The 14,609-nt window shown below is 40.1% G+C and overlaps 1 protein-coding gene across 1 annotated transcript in view; it reads right to left on the reverse strand.

Annotated features, from left to right (window-relative positions):
* The window catches only part of FAM193A (family with sequence similarity 193 member A), a 159,440-nt gene that overhangs the window by 47,345 nt on the left and 97,486 nt on the right, over positions 1-14,609 (reverse strand). The window contains exon 13 of the mRNA XM_075992888.1: positions 5,631-5,882. Within this exon, the coding sequence (XP_075849003.1) occupies positions 5,631-5,882 (252 nt within the window). The remainder of the gene's footprint in view (positions 1-5,630; positions 5,883-14,609) is intronic.

Genomic DNA, 14,609 nt, shown 5'->3' on the forward strand with positions numbered 1-14,609 from the left:
ATATTATATTCAAACTGCAGAATAACAGAGAGGATTTTGAAAGCAACAGGGGATGAGAAGGGGGGACCTATAGAAGAACAAGAAAAAGAATTATAGAAAACACCTGTCATAAACCATGCAAGCAAGGGAAGAGTGGAGTTAAATATATCCAAAGTGTTGAAAGCAAAAAAAAAACAAAAACAAAAAAACCCCACCAACCTAGAATTGTGTATCCAGCGAAATTATCCTTTAAAAGTGAAGGAGAAATAAAGACTTCCTCAGACAAACAAAAACTGAGGGAACTCATCACCAGCAGACCTAACCTGTAAGAAATGTCAAAAGATTTTCTTCAGGCAGAAGGAAAACGATACAGTTCAGAAACTTGGATCTACATAAAGAAAGAGTACTGAAAAAGGAATAAATGTAAAATATCTTATTTTACTTATTACTAATTGATCTAAAAGATGACTATTTAACATAACTATAACAATTTACATTGGGTGATCAATACATGAGTAAGTGAAAATAATGACAGTAATATCATAAGGATTGGGAGGGAGGGATTGGGAATATTCTGTTAAAGCCTACCTGTTTTACATGTGTTACCTAAAGGAGGGCTTAGACTAGTTAAAAATGTATATTGTAAACTCTAGGGCAACTACAAATATTTTTTAAAAATAAGTAAATTGAAATGATAAAAGAAGAGATATAATAGAATCATAAAATGCTCAATTAAAATTGAAGAAGGCAGAAAAAGAACCTTCTGGAAATAAAGAGAAAACAGTTACTAAACATAGTTGATATTAATCCAAATACATTAAAAAACAGCTTTATGAATGGTCTAAATATATCAATGAAAAAACAGATTATCAGAGCATATCAAAAAAAGAAAGTCAGGAAAGGTGACTCACACCTGTAATCCTAGCACTCTGGGAGGCTGAGGCAGGACTGCTTGAGGCCAGGAGTTTGAGACCAGCTAGAGCAAGACCCCACTCTCTACAAAAAATAGAAAAATTAGCCGGGCATAGTGGTGAGCGCCTATAGTCCCAGATACTGAGGAGGCTGAGGCAGAAGAATCACTTGAGCCCAGGAGTTTGAGGCTGCAGTGAGCTATGATGACACCATTACACTCTAGCCCCGGAGACAGAGTGAGACTCTGACTCAAAACAAAAACAAAACAGAATGAAAACAAAAACATAATACACCCAAAACTTATGGGATGCAGTGAAAGCAAGTGCTAAGGGGACAATTTATAGTTATAAATGCTTCCATTAAAAAAATAAGAAAGATCTCAAATCAATAACCTAACTTTACAACTTAAGGAATCAGAAAAAGAACAAACTAAACCCAAATCTAGCAGAAGGAAGGGAATACGATGGGTTAGAATAGAGATCAATGAAACAAAGAATAGAAAAATAAAGAAAAGTCAATGAAAACCAAAACATGGTTCTTTGAAAAGATCAACAAAACTGACAAACCTCTACTAAGGTGGACAAAGAAAAAAAGAGAGAAGCCTCAATAGAATTTAAAAGTGGGGACATTGCTACTGATTCTACAGAAATAAAAGGGATTATGAACAACTGTATGCCAACACACTGGATGATGTGGATAAATATCAAAAAATTCCAGAAAACACAAAAAGTACCAAGACTAAACATGAAGAAATAGAAAAATCTGAACAGACCTATAACTAGTAAGGAGACTGAATTGTGAATCAAAAATACCCAACAAAGAAAAGCCCTAAATCTGATGGCTACACAGGTCAATTCATCCAAATATTTAAAAAGAATTAATATCAATCCTTCTCAAGGTTTTCAGGAAATTGAAGAGGAGGAACACTTTCTAGCTCATTTTATGAGGCCAGCAATAGTATGTTATGACAAATTTCATAAGTGATATTGGTTTATAGTTTTCTTATAGCGTCAACCAAAGATACTACAAGAAAACTATAAATCAATCACTTATGAAAATTGATTAAAAAATCCTCAACGAAATCCTAGCAAACTGAACTCAGCAGCATATTAAAAGGATCATGCACCATGACCAAGTGGCATTTATTCTTAGAATGCAAAGACGGTTCAACATATAAAAATCAATCAATGTCAAAGTACCACCATTAATAAACTGAAAGAAAAACAGCACATGATCATCGCAACTGATACAGAAAAAGCATATGACAAAATTAAAAAACCTTTTATGACAAAAACACTCAACAAACTAGGAATGGAAGGAAACTGTTTCAACATAATAAAAGCCATGTATGAAAAACCCACAGCAAATATCATACTCAATGGTAAACTAAAAGCTTTCCCTTGAATATCAGGAACAAGGCAAGGATTACTGCTTTCACTTCTATTCACCTTAGTATTAGAGGTTCTAGCCAGAGCAAGTAAGCAAGAAATAAAAGGCATCCAAATTAGAAAGGAGAAAGTAAAACAATGTCTGTCTCTAGACTGTATGATTTATTATGTAGAAAACCCTAAAGATTCCACACAAAACAATTGTTAGGATAAAATCAGTCAAGTCGTAAAATACAAAGTCAATACTAAAAAATCAGTTGCATTTCTATACACTAACAATCAACAATCCAAAAAGGAAATTATGAAAACAGTTTCATTCACAATAGCATCAAAAAGAATAAAATATTGAGGAATTAGCTTAACCAAAGAAGCAAAAGATTTATACAATGGAAGCTATAAAACATTGTTAAAAGAAATTAAAGAAGACATAAAATAAATAGAAACACAACTGTACTGATTGACTGGAAGACTCAAAATTTTTTTAAATGTCCATATTACCCAAAGTGATCTATAGATTCAGTGTAACCTCTAATAAAATCCCAATGATGTCTTTTGCAGAAATAGAAAAATCCATTCTAAATTCATATGGAATCTCAAAGGCATAGCCAAATATCTTGAAAAGGAGAACCACCTTGGGACTCAAACTTACTGATTTCAAAACCTTACAACAACAGCCTGAGCAAGAGCAAGACCCCAACTCTACCAAAAATAGAAAAAATTAGCCAGGTTTAGTGGCATGCGCCTGAAGTCCAAGCTATTCAGCAGGCTGAGGCAGCAGGATCGCTTGAGCCCAGGAGTTTGAGGTCGCAGTGAGCTGTGGTGAATGAACCCACTGCACTCCACCCAGGGTGACAGAGTGAGACTGCCTCAAAAAATAAACAAAAAAATAAAACAAAACAAAAACCATGAAAAAAAAGAAATAAAAAACTCACTACGAAGCTACAGAAATCAAGACAGCATCGTTCTGGCATAATGACCAACATATAGACTAATGGAGCAGAATAGAGAACCTGGATATAAATCTTTGCATATATGGTCAAATGATTTTTGAATTTCTCTTCAAGTTTTTTTTAATTTCAAGAAAATAAATTTTTCATAGTTCTCATCCTAAATATTTTAGATACTAAATATTTATCCACAATGGCCAAAGTATGAATTAAAAGAAGAATTATAAGCCCAGTGCCTTTAATGTCTTAAAGGCAACAAGTGTGATTTTACCACAACAAGAACTTCTAAAGGCCCAAATGATATGGACGTAGACGGATCTCCAATCATCTGTGAGAAACCTCCTCCAACATAACTGAAGAGAAATCTGTGCTATTCTAATATGGCTCATTAGTTTCCTGGAAGGTGCCTTTAGCAATCCCCTCCAGAGTGGTTTAATGCATTATGTATTTAGATACAGATGCATCAACAGCATTCAACTCAGTCAAACTAACTCAAAGCAAACAAACTAATTTTGCAAGACCTGGTAGGTGATGATGCAAGCTTTTTTAGAGAAACAAACATTTTAATACCAGGTATAAATGAAATATTTTGCCTAGTACATTTTATTTTTCCAAATAAAAATGTCTTCCAACTAATGTATTTTAGATGAATTGGTAAATAGTCATGACTTTGCAAAAGTGGCTGAAATAAGGCTTAATTATACAACCTAAGTTTCTATATGACCTCTACTACATATGGCTTGACCTCCACATTTGCCTTTCTACCCATGAGTCTTTCAAATCTATCTACAGGATTCAAGTTTAACAGGTATCAAAGGAACAGATATTAGAAATGATATTCCTAAAATACATTTTTCTTCTCCTTTTACTATAATGTAGATTACCTCTGGCTTCCTGAGAAAAGGTCAAAAGTCAGGGGAAAGAATGTTTTTAACTATAGTGTCCCAATAGACTTTGGGAATAACCACAATTTCACTACTTTACTTGAATATTTTTAGGAACTAATTCTTGAATAGCTTCCACCAGCAAAAATATATAACAGAACATTCTATAATCTTTTCTTTGGACTAAGAAATAGAGCTCTATTCAGTTAAGAACAGGGAGTCAAAAACTTCCTAACCATACACATTTGCCCAGAGGAACACAGGCTGCAAACCAGGTAGACCATGAAAACAGCCTGGCTTTGACTATATACTGAAAAACATCATTAAAAAGCATTCTATTAGTAAAGACAACATTTAATGGTCAAACTAAGCAATATTCAAAGTAACAAAATTTAAGCATGAATTTAGTGGCTGTGGCAAGTAATTATAATAGAATGTGACAAACCTATTAAACTCTATTCTAAACCCGTGGTCATTATTAATCTCCCACCTGTGCCCCTCCATAGCAAACACACAACAAACTTCACTATGAGCTACAAATCCCCCACTTCACAGGGACTGGGGTGGAAAGTTGGAGGGAGAGATCACACAGTGGTCCAGGAAGCCCCATCCATGCCATCTCTTCCAGTTAAGAGTAACTGTTTTAAATAATAAATCAGAAGAGTTTGGGGAAAATTCTACTTTTGGTTGATTAAAGCTAACCTTGAACAAGAAAAACTGGCATAAAGAAAAATAAAAATTAGAATTATGGTGAATCAACAAAAGTGAGTTCAAACAGCTAGAGAGACAAAGCTATAGAGGGCCTAAGAATAACACCAACCTAAAATTTCACTGCATAGTCTAACATACTAAATATATGCATGGGATTCTCTGAGAAGAAGTCCATGAAAATCAACCTTTTCCTAGTTTCTCACTCCACTTCCTGAACAGGCTCTTAGCACACCCTGCTTCTGGCAGCCCCTCCTATCTGCCCTCTGGCTTCCCACAGGTCACTATGACCTTCTATGGCAGGGACACTCAGAGTTCCTCCTTTAGACTTATATATTTCTACAAGGCCTTAATTTTCACTCTGAAGATGCATAATCATTGTAGACCCTGTAGAGCCCAGCCAATGTTAGAGGACTTGTGCTATATTCAAATTACTTTACCGATCACTTTAAGAAAATGAGCAAGGCCCCAGAAGACCATGGGTAGATAATTTTGAAATTGTATGGAAGTATCCCTGAGTTTAACCTATTAGCAACATCATCTGAAGAACTCTCTACTTTCTAGTTAATTCTAAATGAATTTAAACCATGGCCTTCATGCCTGTATTTAATCATTGTTTTTACAAGTGTAAAGGTTCAAAATTTTAAGTATTTAAGAGATTATGGGGACAGGAAACATTTGCAGACCTTCTTATCAAGAGCAGATGCTGTTCTACGCAAGCTGACAATTTATTGATTTCTGTTTGTTTAAATATGTACTCCTGTAGGATCTTAGTGATGACTGTAATTTCAGGCCCTTTCACCCCAACTTACCTTACTGTGTGTGAAGGGAGGTGCTGCGTACAAGGTGGGGTGGATAAGGGGGCGTGGCAGGTGTGGGACAGTGTGCAAAGGCACATGTCCATGGATGTGGGGGTAAAGATGCAGTGCGGGGTGTGTAGGTTTCTCTGGGGTCATGAACTGATGGCCAGGAGGAAGGGCTCCAGCTGTCATTGCAGATGGTGTCAGTCCAGAAGCTTCTTGTTTACAAACATGACATTCACAAGTGTTTGGAGCTTGTTCAGCCTAAGGGGAAAACAAAAAAGTACTCGATTATTTAGTGAACAAAGAATGGTATGAATTAAATCAAAGTCAGTCATATTTTGCTGAGCATCTACAAAGCAATTACAAAGGTAACAGGGCTTGTCCGGACACCCTAAGTTGACCAGGGCCCTCCTTGAAAGAAAGGAGGCACCCTAAGACCTGGAACTGAAGAAGCTGCAAAGAGAAGAAAGGTGCGTTTCACTCCCCAGTTGGGTGTCTACTCATGCAGAAGCCCCTAGATCTGCATCCTGTGCCTGATGTAGAAAATTTGACTTCCCAAATTTGACCAGGGACAAAGGAATTGGTGAAGTTCACAGAGTAGAGAGAGGGAGCTGGTACCAAGGAGAACAAAGCCATGAGATAGCTATGCTCAATGGGTTCATGCTGCTGAATAAATGGTTACACAGAGATTCTCCAAAATGAAGAGATGGGACTTCCAGCTAAGGTGAAGTGAAATGATTGGTGGTTCCTCTGCCTTAAAGCAAATGTACATCTGAACACAATTGTCAAAGGAAACCACTTTGGCTGGGCACGGTGGTTCATGCCTGTAATCCTCTGGGAGGCAAGGCAGGAGGATCGCTCAAGGTCAGGAGCTGGAAACCAGCATGAGCAAGAGCGAGACTCTGTTTCTACTAAAAATGGAAAGAAAATAATTGGCCAACTAAAAATATATAGAAAAATTAGCCGGGCATGGTGGCACATGCCTGTAGTCCCAGCTACTTGGGAGGCTTAGGCAGAAGGATTGCTTGAGCCCAAGAGTTTGAGGTTGCTGCAAGCTAGGCTGATGCCACGGTACTCTAGCCCAAGCAAAAAAAAAAAAGGCAACCATTTTGAGGCTCTGGAAATTAGCCAAAGGAAAAACACTGAGAAGCATTTATTCATGCAAATCAGCTAGAACTTCAGGGAGGAATAGCAAGACTCTGGCCTTCTTGACTGGGACCCTTCCTGCTCCATGCACACCCTACATTCCACCCCCAGCTCAGTCAGGAGTGGGCACAGGAGTTCCATGAGAGCAGGGATGCCAGTGAGAAGCAGCCCTGCTGTCAAAAAAGGGCAGCCTGAAGTTAGGCAAAGGGTAAAGCAATAAAGTGATGCACTGCCTGTTAGTTTGAGACCTGGGTCCTGGTTGGGTGAGCAGCACATGAGACAGAAATACAACAGGGAGAAGCTGGAAATGAGAGAGCCATGTAAAGTTTCCTTAAGCTGTCCTAGGTGGCTAGGAGACCACAGTGCATTCATAGGGGAGACCTCAGAGGCCAGATGAAGGGGCCACCAAAGCCAACGTGAGAACCGACTGGGCACTGAACACATCAGCAAACACTGGAGCCCCTGTGGCTTCAAAGTGCACAGGCAACCTCTGCCCAAACCATCAGCTGACCAGTAAGCCAGGCAGCCAAAGGGAAGACCTCTAGAAGCCAAGCTTAAAAAAAATAAATAAATAAAAAATGTGAGGTGAGACATCTGCGGCCACGTAATGTGGGAAGATAAAAATATGCAAATTAAGTCCAGGAAAGTCAAAACAAAACAAAACAAATGTCTAGTAGACATTTTAAATGTACAATACAGCAATAGAGTGAGACCCCATCTCTCCCAAACAAAAAACAAACAAACAAAAACAGGTTAAGGAGTTACACTGAACCTCTTTTGGTTGTTGGTGGTGGGGCTTGCCCAATTCATGAATCATTCTTTGTGCAATTAAACTCTGTGAAACACTGAAGACATTTACACATACAGACTGAGAAAATTAACTGCTAGCAAACTGGTCCTATAAGAAATATTAAAGGATGCTGGCCAGGAATGATGGCTCACACCTGCATTTTGGGAGGCTCTCAGCATTTTGGGAGGATTGCTTGAGGCCAGGCATTCAAGATCAGCCTGGGCAATATCTTAAGACACTGTCTTCACCAAAAAACAAAAAAATTAGCCAGGGATGGTGGTGCACACCTGAAGTCCTAGCTACTCTGTAGTCCAAGTTAGTTGGGAGGCTGAGACAGGAGGATCCCTTGAGCCCAGGAGTTTGAGTCTGCAGTGAGCAATTATAGTGCCACTGCACTCTAGCCTGGGTGGCAGAGGAAGACTAGGTAGGTAGGTAGGGAGGGAGGGAGGGAGGGAGGGAGGGTGGAAGGAGAGGGGAGGGGAGGGGAGGGGAGGGGAGGGGAGAAGGAAAGGGAAAAGAGGGAAGGGAAGGGAAGAGGAGGGGAGGGAAGGGAGGAAGAAAATTAAAGATGTCCTCCACTTGAAAGGAAAAAACATAACTCAAATCAACAGAAAAAACAAAGAATACCAGTAATGTTAAGGGGGCCAGAAAATCAAAAACTATATATTTTTCTTTTCTTTGCTCTTACTCTTAGTCTTTCTAAATATCATTAAATTTTAGGAAGCGGGAGGGGAATCAAGATGGCGGACGAAAAACACCGCCAGACAGAGTGTCTCCGCAGAAAAGACAGATTCTACCAGAAATTAGAAGAAGCAAGAAGACGAGCCTACATCGGACGAGGGTCGGAAGGAGGAATACCTGAGACCACGGGAGACTCCACAGGAGGAGATCCCGGAGAACTGGAAGCTGAGACCCCCCCAGAGCAGCACAGAGACCAGCGGGAAGGGTAGGTATTTCAGCCATTTCCCCTCCCCTGCATCTCGGACTGCTGGTGGGTTCCCCAGCGGGTGGAGAGACATGCGGACACCAGCCCAGCGATGGCCACTGCCAGTGAGCAGTAAGCTGGTAGAGGCCCTGGCACCAGGCTCCCAGATCCCTCGGGACACCTCCATGTGCATAGACCCGAGCCGCGCGGCAGGCGCCATATTGCCTCATTCTCCCCTCCGCCAACCCTACCCGAGGCTGTCCAAGTGACAATACAGCTGCCAGCTGGAGGCACCTCAAGGGAACGGGACATTCACTTTTGGGGCCCTACAGCTAAGGGGAACTCAGACTGTGACCTCTCTACTCGCCAGCCCTCCCAGGTGCTGCTGGCACAGTGATCCCAGGACAACAGGGCAGACCCAGAGGCTGAGAGACATAGACCCTGCTTGGGCTCCTGTGGGTGAATTGGGACTGGCACTCCTCTCCCTGGTGGGGATATAGTTTGAATTCTGGGACCCGGAGGTCAGACCTGCAGACCAGATCCCGTGCACCCAGGTCTCGCATTGCCCGGGGCACAGAAGGGATATACGTGAACAGCTTACTGAGGTGTGTGTGCCTTAAGGGGCAGATCAGTGCCCCAGAGGGCAACCCTCCTCCCAAAGGGAGGCAGTGCGCCCAGCCCAGGTAGCGTTCCTGCGCAGGGAACCCCGGCCGGCATCACAGGCAGGGGAGGCCTGGTGGCGTGTGGTCTGGCCTGCTGGCAGAGGCCCAAGAGTAGCCATGGAGTTGAGGACCGTGGAAAGAAGCGAGGCCCGCTCCAGACTGCGGGTCTCAGACAGCCCCACCCCCACACACAGACTCTCTGACTGAGTGGGGGCCATTCCAGCCCCTCCCTGACAGCTTTTCCCGGAAGCAGAGAACAGAACTTTGACCCCTGATAATGGCATTGATGGTGCCTGAGGGCAGACTTACCCAACCCAGCTCCGCCCAGACTCACTCCCAGACCAGCCCTCACTGAGGGGGAGAAAAGGACACACCTGGAAGTACCAGGACCCCACCCACCACCTGAGGCACTAGAGTGCCTCCCTACAGGAACAAGAGCTGATAACAGGACACAAAAACAACAGCGTAGCCTGTTCCTCCAAGCAAGTGCCACCTACTGACAGGGAGGGCATCCTGCACACCCTTTTCACAGCACCTACTGACTCATTATACAGGGAGTGGTCGAATCTCACCCTCAGACACCACCTACCGGCTCAGAAACTAAACAAGGCATGTGAATACCCAAACGAAAACCTAAAGGAAAGAAACAACAACTGATGACATGGGAAGAAATCAGCGACGGAACTCCGGAAATATGAAGAACCAAACGGAAAACACAACTCCAAAGAGGAGCACCAGCCCCCTAGAAATGGACACCAACCAAAATCAGGCAACCAAAATGACAGGAGGAATTTTGAATGTGGATCATCAGAAAATTCAATGACCTGCAAAAACAACTCAATAACCAATACAAAGAAACCACAAAAAGCCTCCATGATCTGGAGCAAAAGTTCACTAAAGAAAATCAAACAATGAAGAAAAGTCTAACCAAAGTCCTGAAAATGAAGAATCAATTCAAGGAACTACAAAACACAGTGGAAAGCCTCAAGAACTGGGTAGATCCAACAGCAGAAAGAATCTCAGAGATTGAAGATAACACCTTTCAATTAAATAAATCAGTACAGAGACAGAGCAGAGAAACAACAGAAAAGAGCAAAGCCTACAAGAGATGTGGGGTTATGTGAAGAAACCTAATGTGAGGGTCATAGGGTTACCAGAAGGGGAAGAAGACAACACTCAAGGGTTGGATAAGCTATTTGAGGATATAATAGAGGAAAATTTCCAGGCCTTGCTAAAAATCTCGATATACAAGTTCAAGAAGCTCAGAGGACCCCTGGGAGATTCAATGCAAACAGGAAGACGTCACGACATGCAGTCATCAGACTGACCAAAGTATCAACTAAAGAGGCCCTTCTAAGAGCTGTAAGACGAAAGAAGCAAGTAACATACAAGGGAAAGCCAATTCAAATAACACCAGACTTCTCTAATGAGACTTTACAAGCAAGGAGAGACTAGGGCCCCATTCTCACTCTTCTGAAACAAAACAATGCCCAGCCTAGAATCTTATTCCCTGCAAAACTAGGCTTCGTATATGCAGGAGAAATAAAAATATTCTCAGATAAGCAAAGTCTCAGAGAATTCACCAAGACAAGACCAGCCCTACAAGAAGTACTCAAAACAGTGTTACACACGGAACACCATAATAAAAACTCACGAATATAAAAACAACCAAAACCCAAAGATTAAAAGCCAGATATTACAATGGCTCAAGAGAGAAATCAAAGCAACAACATCCAACCCAACAGAATGAACAGTAATTTACCTTACCTATCAGTTCTCTCAATAAATGTGAATGGCTTAAACTCTCCACTCAAGAGACATAGGCTGGCTGAATGGATAAGAAAATACAGGCCAAGTATATGCTGTCTTCAGGAAACACATCTAACCTGCAAGGATGCATATACACTAAAAGTAAAAGGGTGGAGATCAGTATTCCAAGCAAGTGGAAGCCAAAAGAAGGCTGGCGTGGCAGTTCTAATTTCAGACGATTTAGTTTTTAAACCAACAAAAGTAGTGAAAGACAAAGAGGGTCATTATATAATGGTGAAGGGCACAGTTCTACAAGAGGAGATAACAATTTTAAATATATATGCACCCAACTTAGGTGCACCTAGATTCATAAAGCAAACCTTACTGGATCTAAGCAAATTGATTAATAGCAACTCCATAATCACCAGAGATTTCAACACCCCACTGACGGCACAAGACAGATCCTCCAAACAGAAAATTAATAAAGAAATAATGGACTTAAACAAAACTCTAGAACAACTGGGTCTGACTGACATTTACAGGACATTCTACCCCAAATCCACTGAATATACGTTCTTCTCATCAGCTCACGGGGCATTCTATAAGACTGACCACATCCTAGGACACAAAGTAAACCTCAAGAAATTTAAAAAAATAGAAATCATACCATGTATCTTCTCAGATCACAGTAGAATAAAAGTAGAAATCAACCGTAACAGAAACTCACATTTCTACACAAAAACGTGGAAATTAAATAACCTCCTACTAAATGATCACTTCATAAATGAAGAAATCAAGATGGAAATTAAAAAATTCAATGAAGAAAATGACAATGGAGAGACAAGTTATCAAATCCTCTGGGACACAGCTAAAGCAGTTCTGAGAGGAAAGTTTATCTCCATAAATGCCAATAACCAAAAGTCAAAAAGATCATAAATAGACAATCTAATGAAATGACTCAAAGAGCTGGAAAAGAAGGACAGACCAGCCCCAAACCCAGCAGAAGGGAAATCAACAAGATCAAATCAGAACTAAACGAAATTGAAAACAGGGAAGCTATTCAGGAGATTAGTAAAACAAAAAGTTGGTTCTTTGAAAAAATAAACAAAATTGACATGCCATTGGCTAAGCTAACGAAAAGCAGAAAAGAGAAATCTCTAATAAGCTCCATCAGGAACAAAAAAGGAGATATCACAACTGATCCCAAAGAGATATAAGATGTAATTTATGAGTACTACAAAAATATTTATGCACACAAACTGGAAAATGTGGAGGAAATGGACAAATTTCTAGAAACACACAACCTCCCTAGGCTCAATCAGGAAGAAATAGATGCCCTGAACAGACCAATCTCAAGAGCTGAAATAGAAACAGCAATTAAAAATCTTCCTAAAAAGAAAAGCCCTGGTCCAGATGGTTTCACACCCGAATTTTACCACATGTACAAAGAAGAACTAGTACCTATCTTGCAGAAACTATTTCACAACATCGAGAAGAACGGAAACCTCCCCAACACCTTTTATGAAGCGAATATTACTCTGATACCCAAACCAGAAAAGGATGCAACAAAAAAAGAAAACTACAGACCAAAATCCCTAATGAATATAGATGCAAAAATTTTCAACAAAATCTTAGCTAAACGAATCCAGACGCTTATCAAAAAAAGAATCCATCACGACCAAGTGGGCTTCATCCCAGGGATGCAGGGATGGTTCAACATACGTAAATCTATAAATGCAACTACCACATAAACAGAACCAAAAAAATAAATAAAAAATAAAAAGACCACATGATTCTTTCAATAGATGCATAAAAAGCTTTTGACAAAATTCAACATCCTTTCATGATACAAACAGTTAATAAAATAGGCATAGAAGGAACATACCTAAAAATGATACAAGCCATATATGACAGACCCATAGCCAACATCATACTGAATGGGGAAAAATTGAAAGCATTCCCACTTAGAACTGGAACCAGACAAGGCTGCCTACTATCTCCACTTCTATTCAACATAGTGCTGGAAGTCCTGGCTACAGCAGTCAGACAGGAAAGTGGAATTAAAGGTATCCAAATAAGGGCAGAAGAGATCAAACTTTCACTGTTTGCTGATGATATGATATTATATTTAGAAAACCCCAAAGATTCAACCAAGAAACTCCTGGAACTGATAAATGAATTTAGTAAAGTCTCAGGATACAAAATCAATACACAGAAATCAGAGGCATTCATATACGCCAACAACAATCTAATTGAGAACCAAATCAAAGACTCAATTCCCTTCACAATAGCAACAAAGAAATTAAAGTACCTAGGAATATACTTAACCAAGGAGGTAAAAGACCTCTACAGGGAGAACCATGAAACACTGAGGAAGGAAATAGCAGAGGATTTAAACAGATGGATATCCATACCACGCTCGTGGATCGGCAGACTCAACATCATTAAAATGTCTATACTACCCAAACTGATCTAGATTCAATGCAATACCTATTAAAATCCCATCAGCATTCTTCACAGATATAGAAAAAATAATTTTATGCTTCGTATGGAACCAAAGAAGACCCTGAATATCAAAAGCAATTCTAGGCAACAAAACCAAAATGGGAGGCATTAATATGCCAAATATCAAACTATGCTACAAAGCTGTAGTAATTAAAACAATCTGGTATTGGCACAAAAATAGGAATATTGACCAGTGGAACAGATCTGAGAATCCGGATATAAAACCATTCTCATATAGCCATCTAATCTTTGACAAAGCAGACAAAAACATACGCTGGGGAAAAGAATCCCTTTTCAATAAATGGTGCTGGGAAAATTGGATAGCCACTTGTAGAAGGCTAAAGCAGGACTCACACCTTTCACCTCTCACAAAAATCAACTCACGCTGGATAATAGACTTAAACCTAAGGTATGAAACTATTAGAATTCTAGAGGAAAATGTTGGGAACACTCTCCTAGACATCGGCCTAGGCAAAGAGTGTATGAAGAAGTCCCCAAAGGCAATCACAGCAGCAACAAAAATAAATAAATGGGACATGATCAAACTAAAAAGCTTCTGCATAGCCAAAGAAACAGTCATGAAAGTAAACAGACAACCTACAGAATGGGAGAAAATTTTTGCACCCTACGCATCCGATAAGGGGCTGATAACTAGAATATACTTAGAACTCATGAAAATCAGCAAGAAAAAAATCAAATAACCCTATTAAAAAGTGGGCAAAGGACTTGAACAGAAACTTTTCTAAAGAAGACAGAATGGCCAACAAACATATGAAAAAATGCTCAACATCTCTAATCATCAGGGAAATGCAAATCAAAACCACAATGAGATATCACTTAACTCTAGTGAGAATGGCCTTTATCAAAAAGTCTCCAAATAACAAATGCTGGCGTGGATGCGGAGAGAGAGAAACACTCCTACACTGCTGGTGGGACTGAAAACTAGTTCAACCTCTGTGGAAAGCAATATGGAGATACCTTAAAGCGATACAAGTGAATCTACCATTTGATCCAGCAGTCCCATTACTGGGCATCTACCCAAAAGATCCAATGACATTCTACAAAAAAAGACACCTGCACTCGAATGTTTATAGCAGCACAGTTCATAATTGCAAAGCTGTGGAAACAGCCCAAGTGCCTATCAATCCAAGAATGGATTAATAAAATGTGGTATATGTATACCATGGAGTACTATTCAGCTCTAAGAAACA

Source organism: Microcebus murinus, chromosome 16 (assembly GCF_040939455.1).
Source record: "Microcebus murinus isolate Inina chromosome 16, M.murinus_Inina_mat1.0, whole genome shotgun sequence".
Classification (NCBI taxonomy): Eukaryota; Metazoa; Chordata; class Mammalia; order Primates; family Cheirogaleidae; genus Microcebus; species Microcebus murinus.